This window comes from Zonotrichia leucophrys, chromosome W, assembly GCF_028769735.1.
Source record: "Zonotrichia leucophrys gambelii isolate GWCS_2022_RI chromosome W, RI_Zleu_2.0, whole genome shotgun sequence".
Classification (NCBI taxonomy): Eukaryota; Metazoa; Chordata; class Aves; order Passeriformes; family Passerellidae; genus Zonotrichia; species Zonotrichia leucophrys.
This window is the reverse complement of record NC_088199.1, coordinates 322,991-344,632: the sequence shown is the minus strand read 5'-3', so window position 1 is coordinate 344,632 and position 21,642 is coordinate 322,991. Positions and strand designations below refer to the sequence as shown.

Here is a 21,642-nt window from a genome sequence, read left to right as displayed (position 1 = left end):
TAAATAGTGCAGTTTACCAGTCTGATCATATAGGTCTGGTTGCATTCAATAAGAATCTTGTGATCGATCACAGACTCACAAATAATGGGATATATTGAAGGAACAGAAATACAGATTTGGAATAATAATATTGTGTTAACCTGAGTAATAATAATCGTACACAAAATCTTATCAAGAAGGTGTCCCTGCTTGGGAGGAGGGAGAGGAGAGGAGAGTAGCCCATCAACTGTCTCCAAAGTCTATTTGCATCTTCCTCACTAAGTGAAATTTCTACCCTCCTTATATATAGCCCTATATTATCTTCCTCCTCCTATGCAACGTATAGCATGATCTAAGTTAAGAGTTGAGTATTGTCATATATGTGGTACCATGTACTTCATTAAGCTTATTAACATATGCAGGGGTGTGCATTTTAATGACCCTTAATCAGGCAAAAGTTAATTTTTGGCCATGGTGTCAAGTTCCAGTCATATGACTTTGTTCTGTCCTGTGCTGTTAGTTTGAGCCAAAACAAGAGCATCCTATCTCCACAGGACCTTCTTTAGCCAACTCATCCTTTCTTGATGTCAGCTACACAGATATCCATCTACAAAAATAACACAGAGGGAATGCAGTGTGGGCTGCAGATAGATAGTAAGTCTTAGCCCTTGCCTAGATTCTCGGTCATCATCCCACAGCCTGTTATGCTGACCCACAAACATAATATTGAAAAGGCAAGTGATTAGCTATTTGCTGCTTCTATCTGTTAGCTCTTCAGCCTAAATTATATTATGCTGTATCACACTGCTGAAAAATGAGCATTTATATAATATAAAACATATCAAGGTAATACTGATTGAAACTTGCAATGGCTTGCAGTCACTTTGAAAACTTACGCACTTCCTTTCAGGGGGAATTTTAGCTATACCAAGAATGAATTTTATGAACAGTTTAACAGCTGCTGTATTTTAATCTCCTTTAAAATTCTTGGTGAGGGGCAGTGTTGTAATCTTCACTGCAGTGTTGTTCTTGCCTTTCTGCTGGGGCTCCTCTCCATTCTCTGCAGCACAATCCTTCCTGTCTTCTCAGGAGCTCCTCCTGGGCTCTCGACCCACCCCTATTTATTTCAGTTACCATCACGAGCTACAGCTGCTGCCCAACTAAGGCCTTTGCAGCTGTAGCTCGTTTGGAGCAACTCGGACCCACACAGATCTTACAATACAACATGTATTCAGGCCCCCACAGGGCAGGAGATCAGTTAATTTGGGTTACGTCAAACCTATTCAAAAGAGCTTAGGTAGCTCACTATTACATGTCAGTCATATTTGGACTAAAAGCTTTACTAGATATAGTTTCTGAAGTGCTTCAGTTCTTTGTAGTGTTTTGTTAAATGTTGAAAGGTTGACTGCCTCAATGATTTTACAGTATATAAATGATCTTTTGAGATCTTATTATAATAATCTTAACTTGAGGATTATGAGTTAGAATTAAGCCTCTGCATAGTGTTCACTGGTACTTTAGATCAGCCCCCTTTATGTCCAAGATCCTACACCTGAGTCACAGCAATCCCAGGCACATCTGCAGGTTGGGGGGAAAAGTGATTGAGAGCACCCCTGCAGAGAAGGACTTGGGGGTGATGGGTGATGAAAAACCATGAGCCAGCAGTAAGTGCTCACAGCCCAGAAACCAACAGAATCCTGGGCTGGATCCAAAGGAGCATGGGCAGCAGAATGAAGGAGGTGATTCTACTCCTCTATTCTGCTCCTGTGAGACCCCATCTGGAGTACTGAGTACAGTTCTGGTGCCTCTAACATAAGAAGGACATGGAACTGTTGGAGCAAATCCAGAGATGGACCAACGATATTGCTAAGAGGACTGGAGCACCTCCCTTACAAAGACAGGCTAAGAAAGTTGGGGCTGTTCAGTCTGGAGAAGAAAAGCTTCTGTGGAGACCTCACAGCAACTTCCAGTACCTGAAGGGGCTACAGGGAACTGGAGAGGAACTCTTCATCAGGAACTGCAGTGATAGGACAAGGAGTAATGGGTACAAATTGAAAGAGGGGAAATTTGAGTTAGATATTAGGAAAAAATTCTTTAATGTGTGGCTGGTGAGGCACTGGAACAGATTGCCCAAAGAAGTTGTGGATGCCCCATCCCTGGAAGTGTTCAAGGCCGGGTTGAATGGGGCTTGGAGCAACTTGGTCTAGTGGAAGGTGTCCCTGCCCATAGCAGGGGGATGAAAGTAGATGATCTTTAAGGTCCATTCCAACCCCTTAAAATTCTGTGATTCTGTACATAACTATTACCATACACAGTCTGTAATGTTTTATGAAATTTTTTTTCATACCATATTTCTTATTAAAGCTTTCGTATTTTTATTCCATAGTAATGAACAGATGGGTTTTAGTATTTTGTCCCATTAGGTTAGGGGGATGCTTTAACAAATAAAGACTTTTCAGGGATCCAAATTAGTTTTCCAACTGTTAAATTCATGACTGTAACAAGTAATACTGAATGTTCTCTGAATCATATTTAAGACTATTACTAGAAAAAATGCTTTTTTAACCATATGCAACACACTGCATTATTAGTGCCTGAAACCCTGTCTGCATGTGGGTGTTCAGCCATGTTGTGTTTTGACACTGGTCCAATGCCAGGCATCCACAAGAGTCACTCGCGCATGCTCTGTCTAGGTTTGAAAGACAGGTGTCTGCTAGGGGCGGCAGGAGCTGCACTTGAATGGAAAATGTAAACCCCCTCCCTCTGAATTATTATAATTTTGAAATTAAGGGGCTCTCAGGCAAAGATATGAGAATAGGAATAACAGTTCTTTACTAGTATGTATAACAAGGCAAATCAACTACAACAACTATGGCATTAACAACAACCAGAACCACAAACCCAGTAACAGCCTTCTCAGCCACAGGCATTTTCCCCTTTGGTGCAGTTACGGTCACAGACGGCAGGGGCGCTGGTGACTCCCGATGCCCCAGCAGGACTCTGAGGAGCACCAAGCTGGAACGGCAGGAATGAGCAAAAATCCTGGGGTGGTGGACGAGATGTATCAGAAGCTCTGCGGCGGTAGCTGGAAATGCGGGACGTCCCGGCAGGGGAGGGGGTTCAGGGCTACAGCGTGGAGAAACCCAGAGCAGTGCCGAAGAACCGGTGGGGGCGGGGCAGCGGCGGCCCGGCTCCCAGCAGGGCAGGGAGAGGCGAGCTCAGGATTCCCGGGCACCCGAGCAGATGGTGATGCGTCCCTCTTTTAGTGAGGTAGGTGATAATAAGGTCCTAGTTCAGTTGTTCCTCTCATGAGCAGAGGCTTTGGGCTGGGTTATGGCGGTGGCAGCGAATTCTTTTTCCTAAGCAGCAGCTTCGACCGTCCTGCTCCAAAACAGATAACGAGAGAGTGCCTAGTAGCTGCCCTCGCTCCTTTACCTGCCCAATTCTCACGGTATCTGCCCCTCGAAAAGAAACTCCCAAAAAAGAGAGATGCAACCAGATGCCTTCCTCCCCTGAGGCTTTGGCCACTTCTTTGTTGTCTTAAGTACCCAGTTGTCAGTGTCTCCTAGCAACTTAATGGGAAAAAAATTCTACAAGTAAAAACGAACAAAAGGAAAGAAACCTAATCCCCAACACCCTCCCCTGCTACCTCTGGGCAGAGGAGGGAAAAGAAAAAAAAAATAAACGAGGGATTCCTGAGTTGAGATAAGGATCGGGAGAAAACACTTCAAGGGGAAAACAGGCTCAACTTAAGGTTGCAAAGTGAAATTTATTACTATCAGAAACAGAAATTTATTACTAAGAGAAAAAGAAGAGGATAATGTGAGGTTAAATAAGCCCTTAAAAACACCTCTCCCCCCAGCCCCTCCCTCCTTCCCATCAGCAACACAGGGATACAGTGTGGGAGTTTTGGTCACCTGAGGTTTTCTCTGGGAAAGGAGTCCTCCCTGAATTGCGGAAAAGGAAACAAACTCCACAAATTTGTGAAAGTTGTATAGCTGGTATGTGTATTATAGCACTGGACGCATGTGGGGATTGAAATAAACAGGGCAGGAGACTTTTTCTCCTTTTAATGCCTTTATTAAAAGTGATCAGCTCAGGATTGGGCAGCTCGGAGGGGTCTGCAGTCTCCCATCATCTCTCCCAGGGCGACGAGGAGGAGGACATGCGCAGCTTTGTCCACTAGGGGCAGAGCTGGGGGCCCAGTCCTCGTGGGAGCCTTTAGGGCGTGGTGACCCCTTCGGATGTTGGTTTTCCCCGACCCGCTCTGTCTGCTCCTGGCGTTGGGACGACTCCTGTGCTCAGGGTGAGAGGGACTACGAAGGTGTTCAGCATCTCTGCAGGCTCAGCACTCCATTCCTGATGTCCAGACATCACTCAAATCTCTCAACTCTTGGTTGGGGGTCTTTTTTAGCAACCTAGAAGCAGTAGCTTCTCATGGCATGCTGGTCCTGGAGTCACTTTGCATAGCCCCCCCCCCCCCACAAGTGTACCTCTGGGAACTCCAGATCTCTTTTTATCTTCCTTACTGTTATAAATGATCAATCGTGAGCCAAATTATCAAAAATTGCAAAAAGATTTATTAATCTTTCTGCGCGAACACATTACGGTCTTCGAAACCACCACAGCCAAAGAGACAGCATCGGGCCCGGGATCGGCACTGGGTGAACCTGGATCTGACCTCTACACATCAGAATCCCTCCCATTCACGAGATCTGCTTCTTGTGGTGAGGTTTTATACAGTTTATTGTGCCCGAGGCGAAGGAGTTCCAATTTCTTTTGTAAGTCTTTGCATTCATGGCTGTTTCTTTCAGTGTGCAGACCTGGACAAAGATTGTCTCCAGGTGGATAGTTAGTGGTGATGGGCTCCGGGGAAGCCATGTATTCAGATGTATAGTTCTGGCTCCCTGGCTATCTTGATTGATGTAATTGACAGGGCGATGATTGCTCTTAGGTGGTTTCTGATGACTCATACCGGTGATCATCGTCCTGGAAGCGTCTATTCTTATGCTAAAGCATCGATCGTTATCTTAGCCGTGTCAGGGAATTCTTTGGAATCTGAATAGACATCTGCTTCTCTGGCCGTATGTGGTCAGAGACACGTTTTGGATTTTACAGTCTTTAGAACATACATTCTTTAATAGCATGAATTATTTCTACCATATATTACATTGCCAATCCATATGCATAGAATTTCACACCAGGTTCATAAATATTCATTTTACTGATTTCGCGTTACACTTGCGGCTAGTTTTTTTTATCAGAAAGCACAAAAAGAACTCGTGGGACACCCTGTCCTTCCTCCCGCAGCCTCTATGTCTCCCGTTATCTCTGTCCTTCAGCTGAAGCAGTTTCTTCGAACATAGGTTTTTTGGGAGAACGCACAGTCAGACTAAACAGCTATGTTCACAAGCTACAGACTTAATTCAAAATGTACTTTTTACCTAAATAGGAATGGATTTCTACTCTGGATAATTTCCACTCTGTCTCATTCCCCTGTGAGACTGTGGGGTCTCTCCCATGGGAGACAGTTCTCCATGAACTTCTCCGACGTGGGTCCACTCTCACGAGCAGCAGCCATACCGCACGTGCTGCAATGTGGACTCCCCCCATGGGCAGACAGTCCTCCCAGAACTGCTGCGATGTGGGTCTCTCCTTCCACAGGGTGCAGTCCTCCAAGGACAGGCTGCTCCATCCTGGAAGCAGGGGCCCCCTCTCTCCACCAGGTCTTCCACTGGATCACAGCCTCCTCCAGCCAGCCACCCGCTCTGGCATGGGCACCTACCCTAAAGGCTGAGGGTGGATGTCTGCATCCCCCATAGACCCATGAGCTGCAGGGGGACAACCTGCTTCACAATAGCCTGGCAGAGGAATCTCAGCTCTGGTGCCTGGAGCACCTTCTCCCCCTCCTGCACTGACCTTTGTGTCACCATGTTGTTTTCCCTCACATGTTCTCACCTCCTCCTCTTCTCTAACTAAAAGCAAAATCCCATGACTTTTGTTTTAATTTTCTTCTTAAATATTTAATCACAGAGGCATTACCAGCCTCTCTCGTTGGCCCAGTTTTGGCCAGCAGCATGTCCATCTTCAGAGCCATCAGCCATTGGCTCTACTGGACATGGTGAGAAGCTTCCAGCAGCTTTTCACAGGAGGCATCTTTGTGGTCCCCCTGCTACCAAAAACCAGGGTGTGCAAATCAATACAAGCCACCACCCCAGTGAGAGCTGCTGTATGCTCTCCACAGGCAGGCCTTGCAGTGTGCAGCAGCACATTGCATGGCACCCTGTGGCTGTGACAATGCAGACAGCCTAGCCATCTCATTGTGCTATCACAATTTCTCAATTGAAAGTATGTCTATGTTCGACACATCTCCTCACTTTAGCATCAGGAAGGACAACCCGTATTGGGGGGAGCGGTTAGCCCTAGCTTCCCACTGCCTACAGGCACAGACCTCGCGGGCGATTGCAGTGCTAGCCAGGAATACGAGGGAGCTTAAACTTCCAGGCAGTGCCACTTCTGATGCCAGTGGGCCCAGGTCAGCTCCTTGCACCACGCCAGAGCTGAGGGAAACTGCCACCGCTGCTGAGAAGCACTCTATGACCGCCTTCCCTCCCGGTCCTGAAATCTTTGCATATTTCCAATATTTCCCGGGGAAGGTGGCATAAAAACACCCCAGCCCCCTCACTCCGCCCCACAGTTTCCGGGGGCTGTTCTTTCCATCCCGCCGTTATGCCCTGCCGGCAGGGCCCACCTGCAGAAGCCTCACCCCTTAGGGTGCCACTGAGCTGACCCAGCCCTCCCCCACCCAACAGCAAGGATTTGCCCCAGGGGAGGGCAGGAAAGTGATAAGTGATGAGATCACTTCCTGATTGGGTTGATGAGTGTTATTTGTTTGCTCCTCCCCTGATAGTACTGCGGCACGGGCGCACTCTATGAGCAGGCTCGGCCCTAGGCTCAAGATGGCGGCGGCAGTGGCGGATAAACAGAAGCACGAGCACGGCCGGGTGAAGATTGGGCACTATATCCTGGGCGACACGCTCGGCGTCGGTACCTTCGGCAAAGTCAAAGGTGAGTGGCAGGGAGTGGGAGACTCACCTGCTCCACGGAGTGCATGGTTCAGTTGGGCTGCGGGGTGTAGTGCGCTGGGTGGGTGTGTTGGGCTGAGCAGCAGAGTCTCCATTTCCGGCTGAGGGACATGGCTGCCTATGGTCGCCTGACGGCAGCCAGTCCTCTAGGGCTGAAATCAGGTGACCGTTGAGGCCTGATCAGAGTGGTGGGGCATCTTGGGGCTGGACTGCCACCTTAGTTTGGGCTTGGTCCTGCTCTGTTTCCTTCTCAGAGTGTTGGGGATGTGGTCTGAGTTTCACTGGGGGTAGTGCCCGGCTGTATCTGTCGAGCCCGGTGGGTCACTGGCATGTGACTGCCCTAGCACCGGGGGCTGACAGGGGTGGTGGGAAAAGGGTTAGGGAGAGTGATATAGGGCTGACATGTTTTTGGGGTGACTGCAAGAAGGCATTTCACAGGCTGTTAACTGGAGCCTCACCCCCAGATGTAGTGGCTACAGGGTGGTGGCCGGGGCTACATTCTGAATGATGTAGACTGGGTGTGGTGGTGTGGAAATATTATCTGATGCTGTGAACATCTTTCAGGAAAGGGGAGTTGTATTAGCTAACTTCTCTGGGGTAGGGACTTCTAATGGGAAGTAATCATAGGGAAAAGCAAAATTTTTCTCTTCTGTATTTACAGAAATAATTGTTGGAAGCGACTTATGCTGCATTTATATAAATCATCATCAGATATGTAATGAAAGTAGATATTTTTAATTCTTGAGCCGTATGTATGTTTTGCTGCACAAATATTAATACTTGATACCCTTATAAGGGAGACAAGATGCTTCACTCTATCAAGGGGAGAAATAAGTATGTGTCTTGGTTTAGGGCAAATTTGGGAGACAATCCCTAAAGGGGTTCTTCTAGAAAAGCAGATTTAATTGGCTCTTCCTTTAACTGGTTTGGGAAAAAATAATTTTTGGAGAATAGTGGAAAAAACCTGTTTATTAAACAATAAAATCTAAATAATATCAAACAATAAAAGTTCTTGTTGCTTTAAAAGAGATGACAAACTCAGAAAAGTCCCCTCCCTGGGTTGTAGCTTGTCTCAGTCTCTTATCAGTTTCTCTGGCGCTGGAAATGTCACGGCCCAGGCCCGGCCCGGTGGGCTACAGATGTGAGCTGCTGGTGCTTTTTTGGGTGTTTAGTCTAGAGTAGGTTTAAACAAGTTTAAATAAAAGGGAAAAAAACCCTACAGTTTGGGAAGCTTTTTTGCTTCAGTTAGCTAAAACTAGCTAAAACAAAGGAGAGTTTTGTCTTGTTGTTTGTTTATCTGTAGACAACAATAGTCTAGGAGTAGGAATGTGGAGGAGTGAGTGCAGTGTCTGTAAACAAACTGCGTGCTTCTTCTCTTTCTCCTTTACTCTCGGGAATAAGTCTTAAAGGTGTAAAACTTATTATTTAGCATAAACAGAACGTATGATTTGGGATAAAATATTATATAGTTAACTCAGGACATTCTACCCCTCATTCCCATATTGTTAGCTTGCTACTAAATTTAATATATATTTTAAATTTATAAACATATATATTATACATCTAATATACAGTTATACACAGACAATGGCAGTAACATTCAGCAAACAGTGATATTTATATATAGTTTCTAATCAACAATCAGATTTCTTTGATGTATGCATCGTGTTCTTTTATCTTTCTGTATTATTTACTATGTGTAACTTGGTCCTTGAGTAAAGTCAACTCTACGAATGGGTTTGTCTGTACTTGAGGCAGAATTGATCTAAACTGTCTTCTCTAACAAACTTCTGACATGTACTACTGGGACTTTGTTTACTCTATGTAAAAGTTCAGATTGGGCAGGGCCAACTCGGTTAGTAGAGCTTTGGTTGTTAATTAACTAGGTGGCTTTTGTCAGGTGTTGCTTTTAATTTTTGAAAGATTTCTTACGTAATGCTTTTAAGGTGGTTTTTAATAGTCTATTGTACCTCTTTACTTTTCTTGTAGCTGCTGTATGGTAGGGGATATGGTATACTTATTTAATGTCATGTTTCCTAGCTTAGGTGTTGATAAGGCTGTTCTTGAAATGAGTCTTGTTGTCTGACTCAGTCCTCTCAGGGGTACCATGTATCGTTTTTGCAGGGTTTTCAGACAAAGGAAGGAATGATAAATCTGACTCCATGTTTTAGAAGGCTAATTTATTATTTTATGATACTATATTATATTAAAGAATACTATACTAAACTATACTAAAGAATAAAGAACGGATACTTACAGAAGGCTAAAAAGATAATAATGAAAACTTGTGACTCTTTCCAGAGCCCCAACACAGCTTGACTGTGATTGGTCATTAAGTCAAAACAATTCACGTGAAACCAATTAAACAATCACTTGTTGGATAAACAATCTCCAAACACATTCCAACGCAGCAAAACACAGGAGAAGCAATTAGATAATATTGTTTTCCTTTTTCTCTGAGGCTTCTCAGCTTCCCAGGAGAAAAATCCTGGGCGAAGGGATTTTTCCAGAAAATATGACTGCCACAACTATGCTTTTAAAGGGCTTGCTTTTTAAGGTTTAGGATGGTGTTATGGGCTGTAGCATGAGTCACAGGGTAAGTTTTTAACTATCTTGTGGTGGCTTCTATTATTGTATGTAGGGCTTGCTTTGGCGTGTCTGGGGCAGTGTGATGTAGTTAATCTGTCAGGCTTCTCCATACTTGTATTTGGACTACTGTCGACTATATTACAGGGGCTTTATTCACTTGGCTTGTTTGATGGTAGCACATGTTTTACAGTCATGGATAACTTGAGAAATACTGTCTATGGTTAAATTCACTATTTGGTTTCATGCTTACTTATAGGTGGTATCTCTACTTTGATGACTTGAGGTATTATGGGCTTATTGAGTTAGGAATAACTTTTTTTGTGTTGCTAATCTAAGTCTATTATTGATACTTCTATTTTTGCATCTTGGTCTACTTGCTGATTGTTTTGGTGCTCTTTATTGGCTTTACTTTTAGGGACATGGGCAGACTTTCAATTAAATCTGCTTTTCTAAAAAAACCCCTTTAAGAGTTCTCTCCCAAATTTGCCCTAAACCAAGAAACCTAGACAATTATGTCATCAATATACTGCAGTTATTCTGGAGCTTCACCCTTTTCCAGTGCAGCCTGGATCAGTCCATGGCAGATAGTGGGGGTGTGTTTCCACCCCTGGGTCAGTCGGTTCCAGGTGTACTGCACGCTCCTCCAGGTGAAAGCGAACTGCGGTCTGCATTCTGCTGCCAGAGGAATTGAGAAAAATGCATTATCAGTGTTAATAGTGGCGTACCACTTCGCTGCCTTGGACTCCAGCTCGTACTGGAGTTCCAGCATGTCCAGCACAGCAGTGCTCAGCAGTGGAGTCACTTCATTCGAGTCACAATAGTCCACAGTCAATCTCCATTCTCTGTCAGACTTGCGCACAGGCCAAATGGGACTGTTGAAGGGTGAGTGGGCCTTATTGACCACCCCTTGGCTCTCTACCTCATGGATCATTTTGTGGATGGGGATCAAGGCATCTCGATTTGTCCAATACTGCCAGCGGTGCACCGTCAAGGTGGCAATTGCTATTCGTTGCTCTTCCCCCTTCAGAAGTCCTACTGCAGATGGCTTTTCTGATAGTCCAGGCAATGTGTTCAATTGCTTAATGTCTTCTGCCTCTACAGCAGCTATTCCAAAAGCCCACCTGTGTCCCTTTGAGTCTTTGTAATAGCTGTTCCAGAGGAAGTCTATGTCCAGAATACATGGGGCCTCGGGGCCTATCACAATAGGATGTTTCTGCCACTCCTTCCCAGTCAGACTCATCTCGGCTTCCAACAGGGTCAATAGCTGCAATCTCTCCATTACCCTGGCAATGGAAACAGGTTCTGCCCCCACATGTCCCGATGACATTAGGGTACACTGTGAACCAGTATCAACGAATGCTTCATATTTTTATGGCTCTGATGTGCTAGGCCATCAGATCCACACCATCTAAAAGACCTGGTTTTCCAGTGCCTCTCCCTGGCTAGAGGCAGGGCCCTTCTAACCCTGGTTATAATTTTATTCCTGGGCATACATACTAGAGGTTCCTTCAAGGGGATCTGACAGATCATACCCAGCAGCTCAGTCATGGGAGGTTGAGGCTACCTTCACTTTAGTGGAACTCGCTTGGTTAGTGTTTCTCTCTTTGAGTTGAAGCACCCATGCTGCCAGGACAGAAGTGGGTTTCCCATTTCACCTTCCCATGTTTTCCCCATGGTCGCGCAGCAAGAACCACAGGTCAGCTCGTGAGGTGTACCCTCTCTCTCTAGCTGGGAGACATTGGGCTGTGACTTCGGGGCCTGTGACTCACAATGGTGCTAAATGGGAACTGTTCCTCCTCACCTCCTCCTTCACCACCTCACTCATCCCTTCTTTGAGGTCCTTAATCACAGCAGAGACATGTGCCTGCATTGGGCCATTGATCATACTCTTGTAATTTCTAAGCTTGTTGGTGACAGAACCCACTGTATCAGTTGTTATCAGCATTAATCATTGCAATCAAGGTGGTGTATTGAGATGGCCATAGATTTGCCAGATTCCACAACATTTGCCCTGTGCACCTGACCTTGTTGGGGTCATTATCATGCCATCAATCCCTCTCAAAGAGTACTTCCAGTACCACCACTTCTCTCAGCTGTTGGATCCCTTCTTCAAGTGTAAGAGCCTAAATGAGAGATGTGGGACTCCAGGCGGCTCTCCAAAATGCAGTTTATTCCATCCAAGAGGTTACAGCAGTCCAGGGTCGTGGGCGACAGAACCTGTGCCTACAGCTGTCAGCTCCAGCTGCAGGCAGGCCTGGAGACCCTTTGGTTTTGGTTACAATGCATTATATACTTTTCTTTGCTTAGCATCTTAATATAGTAGAACCAATCTATACCTTAACTATTATCTATAGCCTATCATAACTACTATAATTACCATATTCACATTACTATTCTCCAATCACTAAAAGTTAGTACATTAGAGTTTAAACTAGAAGTTGTTTTTCAGTTTTCTTGCAGTGGAAAATTCTGAGACCTTTTTTCTACTTGCAACTTTGCTGACTTGTTTGCCTGTGCTATCTTTCTGCTTGGTGAAAACATCTTCTTGTTTGAGGTGGGTTTATCCTTTGCTCTAAGCCATAAAAACCCCTTCTAACTAACATACCCTTTGCCTCCTTGGTTAGCCAGTAAGACTAGCTCAGCAATTCTTTTCTTCTATATCAAAACTTGCTTCCATCTCTATTCCTTCATCAGACTCTGCATTTAAAAATCTTTCTGCTAAGCATACATATCTGTGAGACCTTCTTGTCAAACTTTCATCCTTCCTAACACTCAAGGGTCTCCTAGCGCATTCTATGATGGTACTCCTGCATTCTCTCTCTGTGGACAAACTTCTCCCTTGCACTCATTAAAAGCTGTTCCCAGAGGGAAAGGGGCCCTGGCTCCCTTACAAATACCTGATTCACACCTGAGTCCTGGGTCAAGGGTGCCAAATTCCTTGCCTCAGCACCATCCAGTTGCACACCTGTGCCAGGCTGTATAAGCCTCACGCTCCCATTGTACAATGTCTTTATGCAGATTACGGAGAATTTCATATCTCAGGGACTCGGTGATGATCTCAACTGTTGGCTCCCCTGTGGGTTGTGAGGGCCCTCCTTTCTTATCCTTATTATCTGGGTGCTCTGATTTCATCTTAGACTTCCTCGTTTCCACAGGGGGCGACTGCTGCTGGCTGTGACTGCCCCTGTGGTTCAGCTGGAACCTGGGTAGTTGTAACATCTGTGGGTTCCACTGCTGCACCATCAGACTCTCCCTCTTCGAGGCAGGGAGAGGGTTTCTCACCAGCTGGGGAAATGTAGTTCTTCAGCATCTGGCCCATCTTGCGTATCTCCTTCACCAGAGCCCCAGTCTGGGTGGTTAATTTCTGAGGTGGGCTGCAGGGCAGGGTCAGGCGGTGGGGCAGCATCCCTAGTCTCTGGGGCAGTGTCAGGTTCTGGGGCAACATCCCTATTCTCTGGGGTAGGTATCAGGGTGGTTATCCAAGTCAATCTTCCCTTATCTCTGAATGCTAAAATGAACAGGCTTAACAGACATATCAGCAACACCAACCACTGTATGAAATCATTAGCATTTAGAGAAGATTTGAACCCTTTGAAAACTGGTGGGGTAGACCCAAAGAGCTGGTTGAAGGGTTGGAAAAAAAATTTCCCCCAGTGTAATTTCCTCACAGTAAGTACCATTATTAAAGTAACCCCAAAAACATATAGTTAGTGTGTGATAGCTCTGAATCAATGTGCCCACCTTCCAGAGGAAGTTAAAAATCTATTAATTCCTCACCTCATTAACCCATAAAGCAAACTGGATAACAGCCACAGTAGCCTGAAGTTATAGGACCCATGTTTAGATAAGGGGCTGCAAATGGGAGAAATATAGCCATGACCACGTGCCACTCAAACCAGGGTAAGCTAGACCACATGGCGATACCTAATGAGATTTCTTAATCCAGCAGAAAAAAATTAGGTTACTCAAGAACTGTTATTCCTTTTTCACCCTTTTTCTGTAGATGCCCTCATGACTCACGTTAGGTGCCAAAATCTGTCTTGGTTTGAAAAGACAGGTGTTTGTTAAGGAAGGCAGGAGCCTCTCTTGAAATGGAAAATGTTAAACCCCCTCCCTCTGAATTATTATAATTTTGAAATTAAGGAGCTCTCAGGCAAAGATATGGGAATAGGAATAACAGTTCTTTATTAGGCAAAATAAAAATAAAAATGCAGTAATACAAAACAACACTGACAGAGTCAAAATATGAACTGACACCCTGTTGGTCAGGGTGTTGGTAGCAGTCTGAATAAATGGTGGCTGCAGTGATCCTGTAGAAGGGTGTAGTTTTCCTCTGAAGGTCTAGTGGTGGAGTAGATGGGCCTGGTCTTCCTCTGGGAATCCAGTAGAAAAGAAAGCTGCTCCTCTGGGAATCCAGTGGGAAAAGGCTGTGTCTGGTGTTCCAAATCTCAGATTATATCCAGGTAGGAGTGCTTGGCTCCTCCCCCTGGGCAGAGCATCTCACAATGGGATAATGTAATTTTTATCAGTCATGCAGTGAGACTCAATGGCCCATTAACAGAAGATATCTCCCCAGAGGGAGGATTGGTTGTGGAAGAGATAAAGAAAACTGCCCCACCTGGTTTTAACAGGTAGTCCAATTAACAGAAGATAATTGTCCCACCTCTAACAGATGGTAAATAGAATACACAGCCCCCACCACATCTTGCATTTGCAACCTAAGAGAGATGAAGCAGTTCAAAATATCTAGTATCAGCAAAACAGCAGATACTAACTGGTAACAGACTGGTGACTACTTTTGAATTTTGCATAAAGACAACTGAAAGCAACACCTCAGATAATATCATGTAGAAAAGAAGCCAGTGTTATATTTATGAAAGCTACTTTGTATTACCTCTTGACAGAAATTACCTAAGAAGCCTCACAAATAAGAAGCAATCAAAATATATTTATATTAGTCACCCTAAACCTCAATGAGCTATCAGTCCTTCAAAAGAATCACTGCAAAAAACTCCCTTTACAGATATAACATTTCCTTCTATTTCTTTATTCTTTGATAATGCCAATTGCCTTCATGTTTTGCCATGGCTATGCATAACATGAACATTTCTAAGGCAGTCTTAAAGCAGCAATGACTCGTTTGAACTGTTTAAATGCAGAGCAACGGTGTCTAAACTTAGTTCACCTGGCTTTCAACTGGAAAAAAAAAACAGATCACGAGGACATTCAGAGTAAATATGACATTCTTATGAAATGCAGATACTAGTCATAAAGGCTGTAGAAAAAAAGCTGAACAAGCATATGCTGTGTCTAATGAGGCATTTCTGTCATATGCCAAATGGCCAACCCAAGGCTTAGAGGAAGGTAGTAATTAGAAATAGGAGCTAAATGTTTTCATTAATATTTACAAAAAAAAAAGAGTTAATGCTGTGATGCTGTGCAAAGGCATATTGCTGCACAGCAACATTAGATAGCAAACTGATCTTCATTGTCCATTCTCAGATCTCTTATCACTGCCTTAATCAGGAAGACCAATTTACATCAGTTTTGCAGGCAATACAGACCAGGGGTTTGAACCTACATCCTTGAACAAATTCTGAATATTTACAAAGGTAATTTGTACCCTCATTTTCTCAGTACAAATCACTGAAAGTCTAACTATTAAAAAAATTTGGACATCTGCATTTGACTGCAGCAGGAATCATCAGGTTTTTTAACACATAACTGATTTTGGTCCAGTACTCTTTTACACCACAGCTTTTCAGCTCTGTGGTGTTTTAGCTTTGACTGGATATTGGCTAGAAACAGCTTTCTTCTCCATGACTGCCCATCTGAGGGACAGTCAAATGAGCTAAGCCTGTCACTATTCGACTCAGGCTAGCACAGCCAGGTGAAAAGCTAAACTGGTACTGATGTGATGTTTTCCCAGTTATGTGGGAGGGTAAAAGGGTAAATAGCAGAGTGAATTAAACTAACAGCTATCTTGACAGCAGGAGCCCTTTAAGAATTATTAAGCACTGGGTTTCCCACTCATCTTTTGGGGCTGACACCACTGTTAAAACTAAAGACCCACTTTCAAGAAGCCATATGGTACATTACATGAGCTCTCAAGAAAAATCCTAAATAAAAAAAATAATTGTTAGTTTATCCTTTTATTGTCAATTGATGAAACCATATCAATCACCAGAAAGGGAAGTTGCTAAAGATTACAGGAAAACAATCACAGATATAGTATTAAATGAATGTGTGCTCAAGAAGGAAACTAGTGCATCACAGATAAAATATGCCCTTTTTATGAAGTACAGCTAGAGCAAGAAGAAAACAACATAGCACATTATTTAGGGACAAGATAACGCATTTTTTTTTATGGAAACAGAGCATTAGTCCATGAACACTAACACTTGCTTTCAGTTCCTAAATAAATTCTCAGACCACTTATGGTAGGCAAGTCAGTATGCAGAACGATGCTGCATTTTACCACAAAGTGATTTCTCCCTCGGGTAGCATTCAGGAACCCATAATCACGGAATTATTATATGCAGGTGCTTTTATTAAAGAGCTCTGGGTGTCAGGGGACACAGACCCAAATCTGACCCGACATGGTTTCGAGCCATACATGTTTTATATTCTATTGTCATATAACTTACATATTAATTATTAAACTTACATTGTTCTATTGTGTACACTGATTTTATCCAAGCATGGATTTCTTGTGATCCTCCTCAAACTGCAAAAATAGTTTCTCTTTATTCTTTAAACAATAATTATATCTAATCACATCTAACAATTATATAATTTATCATATACTGACTACACAGGTGCAGTTTCACATGATCTAGCAAATACAAGGCCTAACATTTCCCAGGGCCTACCTTTAACATTTTCCCAGGGCCTACTAAGCCTAACTTTCTTTCTAGCTCCCCAAATTTTCTATGATTTTAAAATCTTTTACTATCATTTCCCCCCCTTTGAAAGCATTTTCACTTCACTATAAGTGCAAATGTTTTCACTTGATATAGTCCTTTGTTTCTAAGTTTATACGTATGTTCTTCAAATTCATGGTTGATGTAAACGTTGTCATGGATGCTGTCATGAACTGGAGAACCGGAAGATGGTGGGTGTGGATCTCGTGTCAGTGCCTTTATTATTTTTCAGTTCCAGGACGTTTTCTTCTGTATTTCTCCCTTTAAGATGTTGTAAACTAACCAAATTGCTAAGAATACAATTAGTGAGATTATCACACTCTCAATGATAGATTTAATCCATGAACTCGCATTCTACCCTAACCCTTTGAAGATTTTGCCTAACCAGCTTGTAGTTAAATCCTTTTGCTCTTCTTGTGCTTCATGCTCTATTTGTTTCAACTGATTGATGTCATATTCTACATCTGCAGTTACATTTGGGATGTGGAGGCAGCAATGATCAATCCATCCCTTTAAAAATCCACACACTCCATGCTCTTTCAGGAGTAACAAATCTAAGGCCAGTCGATTTTGTAAAGTCATTTTTGTGGTGGCTTGTAATGGTACGCTTAGTTCTTTAAATCCTTCCCGGGTGACTCTTGCTAGTCTATCTACCTGACCTGTAAGTTTGTACAACATTTCTCTATTCTGGTAGTTTGCTATGGGACCGAGCAAAGACTCTAGGGCCCACCCAAATTTCACTCCACTAGAGGGTTCTTGCCAAGTGTCATCCTGATTTTCATTGTCTATAACGTCTCATCTTGTTCTTATTTGCAGAAGTTCACGTTTTCCATTAAATTGGGACTTTTTCCAAATTGGACATAAATTAGGGAGGCCCAAATTAATTTCTTTTACTTTCCCATCTACAGGCAGATGTGTTGTCCAGGTGCCATCACTTGTTGCCCATACAAATTGTCCTGGACTTTGGATTGTACTCTTGGTACATCCTATGAGTATTTTGTAATTCACTTTACCTTGTTTATGTTTGATCCCTCTGCAGGCACAACCAATTTGTAGGGTTACTACCAGGGGTGGCATTTGTTTTATCTCTATATCATCAGAAGTGCAATCATAAGTTTTATTACATGCCCACCAACTCACTTTGTCTGCCTTCATTCTACTACTAGTGGCAGTGTTCACTACTGCTGGATCTGTCTCATTCTTGGAACCTTCCCATTTAATACACCAAGGGGTGTTTGCCCTATATTGGAATTTTTGAAGTATATTCATGGACCATGCACTGTCCCAAGGCTCTATCTGATCTTTCTGATCCTTGGCCTCACACTTCCATACCAGAGTGGTTTCTGTAATATTCCCTATAATCCTTTTATAGTGTGGCAAAAAGCATTCTCAATTTGTGATGTCTTTAACCCACCACCCTATGATTTGTCCTACCCTGCCATGACTTAAAATACAGTCCTGTTTCTTCAGAGGTGTCATCCACTCTCCTGTTACTTTTCAGGTTTCTCTGACTATTTGCTTCAACTCCGGTACCTGTTTACATTCAATTGTTTTGTTCTTTTGTATTTCAGGTAATTTTGATGTTATGATTCCCCAACTTATTGGGTCTCCCACTGCCTTTGGTATTGGCAGACAAGCAGTTAATTCTGCTGGTGTTTTGCATTTTAGCCAAGTCTTCTACTAGTCCAATCATTATATTGTTAGCCCAAATTGCATTAGAAACTTTTATCACCTGTGTTTCTGCTTGTACTTCTCTCTTCATTCTAGAATGAAGAGTGGTTAGTTGATCTTTTTGCATTCCACATCCCAAAGATACTAATAACCATAAAATGAGCATTGACACAATTACTGATTACATTCTTGACGCAATTAAACACATCTTATCTGCAGCTCTGTTGGTTCCACAATTTACACAGTCCATGATCCGGGATGGATTTTCTTCACTTGGGTATAGTGAATCCAGGGGTCCACACCGGCTACTTTGACTGCTGTAAAGGTGGTCAACAGTACCTGATGGGGTCCAGTCCACTTTTCTTTCAGTGGTTCTTCGTTCCAATTTTTAATGTACACCTCATCTTACAGATGTATGTCATGAACTGAGTTCTCAAGAGTCAGTGGCCTATTCCACACGAGGACGTTCCAAAGCCGAGCTAAAGTTTTCCCGAGAGACAGAACATAATTATACACTTCCTGCTTTCCCGTGACATGTACGTTTGGATTAGGTTCAGGAGATTCATATGGTTTCTCATACAATATCTCATAAGGACTGACTGACATTCCACTCCTAGGTTTTATCCGAATCCTCAACAGTGCTATTGGCAAAGCTTGGGGCCACTGCAATTTGGCTTCTTGGCATATTTTACTGATTTGCCTCTTTAGTGTCTGATTCATCCTCTCTACCTGTCCACTTGACTGGGGTCTCCACGGTGTGTGGAGGTCCCAAGTTATTCCCCGCAATCTACTTAGTTCTCTTGCTACCGTGGCTATAAAATGCAGCCCCCTGTCTGATGATATCCCTAGAGGTACCCCGAACCTGGGAATAATCTCCTGTAGTAACCACTTAACTGTTTCCTTTGCTTGATTTGTGCAACAGGGAAGGGCTTCTGGCCATCCAGAAAATGTGTCAACCCTCACTAACAGATATTTGTATCCTTGAGTTCTTGGCAATTCTACAAAATCCACCTGCCAATAGTCCCCTGGTTCTATTCCTATCCGAATCCTTTCTAGCTGTGCCTGCCATCTAGCCACTGGGTTGTTCTTCAAGTAGATCTCGCATTTTGACATTACTGATTTTGCCATTGTTAACATCCGTACCAAGATTAAACTTTGCTTTAGTGATTTTACCAATGCCTCTGCATCCCTATGACATTTGTTATGTTTAATTTGTAGAACTTTGTTGGAGATTTTTTCAGAAATGGCTTAGAAGGCAACTGTGAGGAGCAAATTCTCACAGCCTGTTTCTGTAAACAGTAGAAGTTCTCAGGTTGTTTTTAATTACAAGTAGAAGTGACAAACATGAAGGCCTTGAGAACCTTGCCTACCAGTGTTCTCAGGCAGCTTTCTCATAACAAGTAGATATTCTATCTTTGGCTATTTTGGGAAAGCAAAAATAAGTTTTGAGAACCCAAATCTTGGTATTGGAAACATAAGGAGGGGTTGGTGTGTTATCTCTGACCTATTGTGAGCTCGGGTTTGCAATATGCATGAACTTAATTAACACGGTTATAAAAAGTGACTGATTGAGTCAATAAACGGAGTCGATGCTGATCAAGAAAGGTGGGTCTTCTCCCTCCACTTCAATAGAACTTCTCTCATTATCAAGGGGGGTACCACTATCTGTCCTTGTGCAGTCACATACCACCCTTCTGAATTCTTTTGTGCATTTAGCAAACGTCCCAATCTCTCATCTTCTACTGCATATTTTGGTTTTGGAGGCAAATTGAATTGAGATACATTAAGTTTTAAAGGTATCAATGCCATTGTTGCTTGCACTTCTCAAGCAACCTGTCGGGCTGTCCAATCTGCCTTTCGATTTCCCTCACAAATTTTGTAGTTTCCTGATTGGTGTGCTTTACAGTGTATAATTGCCACTTGTTCAGGTTTTTGTACTACTTTTATCAATTGCAGGACCGCATCTTGATGTTTAATGTGCGTACCTTGAGAAGACAGTAGTCCTCTTTCTTACCACAGTGCTCCGTGTACATGCACCACTCCAAAAGCATACTTTGAGTCAGTCCATATGTTTACCCTTTTCCCTTCACTTAGTTCTAGTGCTCTGGTTAAGGCAACCAGTTCTGCTCTCTGGGCAGATGTATTTGGTGGTAGTGCTTTTGCCTCCACTACTGTACTGATTGTTGTAACCGCATATCCAGCATATCTGGTTCTGTTCTCCACGAAGCTGCTCCCATCTGTGAATAGCTCCCACTCTGGCTGCTCTAGCGGGACGTCTTTCGGGTCTTCTCTCGCGGAATAGGTGTACTATATGGTAGTGTTTGCAGGGGTCCCAGGATGAGGGAAAAGACAAGAATCTTGGCTCCATGTTTCATAAGGCTAATTTATTATTTTATTATATATATTATATTAAAAGAAAATTATATACTAAAACTATACTAAAAGAATAGAAGAAAGGATTTCATCAGAAGTCTAGCAAGCAATAAAAAAGAATGGAATGATAATAAAATCTTGTGACTGACCAGAGAGTCCGAGACAGCTGGACTGTGATTGGCCATTAATTAAAAACAGTCCTATGAGACCAATCAAAGATGCACCTGTTGCATTCCACAGCAGCAGATAATTATTGTCTACATTTTGTTTCTGAGGCCTCTCAGCTTCTCAGGATAAAAAATCCTAGCAAAAGGATTTTTCATAAAATATGTCCATGACAGTACTCTATTACTTCTACACAGTCATGCTCTAATGGGCCTTCTTCAGTTGTGGTACCTAGAAACAAAGCTGGATTCAAAAGGTTAGTTGTCTGTAATGTGACATCATCCTGCTCAGTCAGGGCTACCTGGAATTTTATCATCCTGCTTGGAGATAGCCAATGGCCCCCCTTTTGCTCTAAGACAGTGGTTACCATGTGTGGTACATAGATATCTATGTGCCTTCCCATAGTGAGCTTCCTGGCTTCTTGTATCATCACAGTGGCTGTGACTGCTCGCAGAAATGTGGGCCATCTGGCACTTACGTTGTCAAGTTGTTTGGAAAAATAGCCCACCAGCCTTTTCCAGCTTCCTAAATGTTGGGTCAGGACTCCCAGGGCTAGGCACAGCCTTTTATGTACAAACAGCTGAAAATCTTCAGACAGATCAGGTAACCCTAATGCTGGAGCAGTTGTCAGTGCTTCTTTTAATTTTAGGAAGGCTTCTTTCTGTGGTTTGCCTCAGGTGAATGGTTGTGTCTTCTGGGCTTTGTACAGGGGCTTCACAATTAGTCCATAGTCCATGATCCACAGGTGACACCACCCTGCCATCCCAATGAAGACTCACAGCTTCTGTAGATTCTGGGGCTCTGGAACAGCACTAATAGCTTGGATACTGTTAGTACCGAGTTTTTGTTGCCCTTGT

At 43.3% G+C, this 21,642-nt stretch overlaps 1 protein-coding gene across 4 annotated transcripts in view; it reads left to right on the top strand.

Moving 5' to 3' along the window:
- Window positions 1-21,642, top strand: part of LOC135459266 (5'-AMP-activated protein kinase catalytic subunit alpha-1-like) — a 100,537-nt gene that overhangs the window by 5,530 nt on the left and 73,365 nt on the right. For all 4 annotated transcript variants that reach the window (XM_064735042.1, XM_064735040.1, XM_064735039.1 and 1 more), the window contains one exon: window positions 6,890-7,047. In XM_064735042.1, coding sequence (XP_064591112.1) covers window positions 6,912-7,047 — 136 coding nt within the window. In that variant the 5' untranslated portion in view covers window positions 6,890-6,911. The remainder of the gene's footprint in view (window positions 1-6,889; window positions 7,048-21,642) is intronic.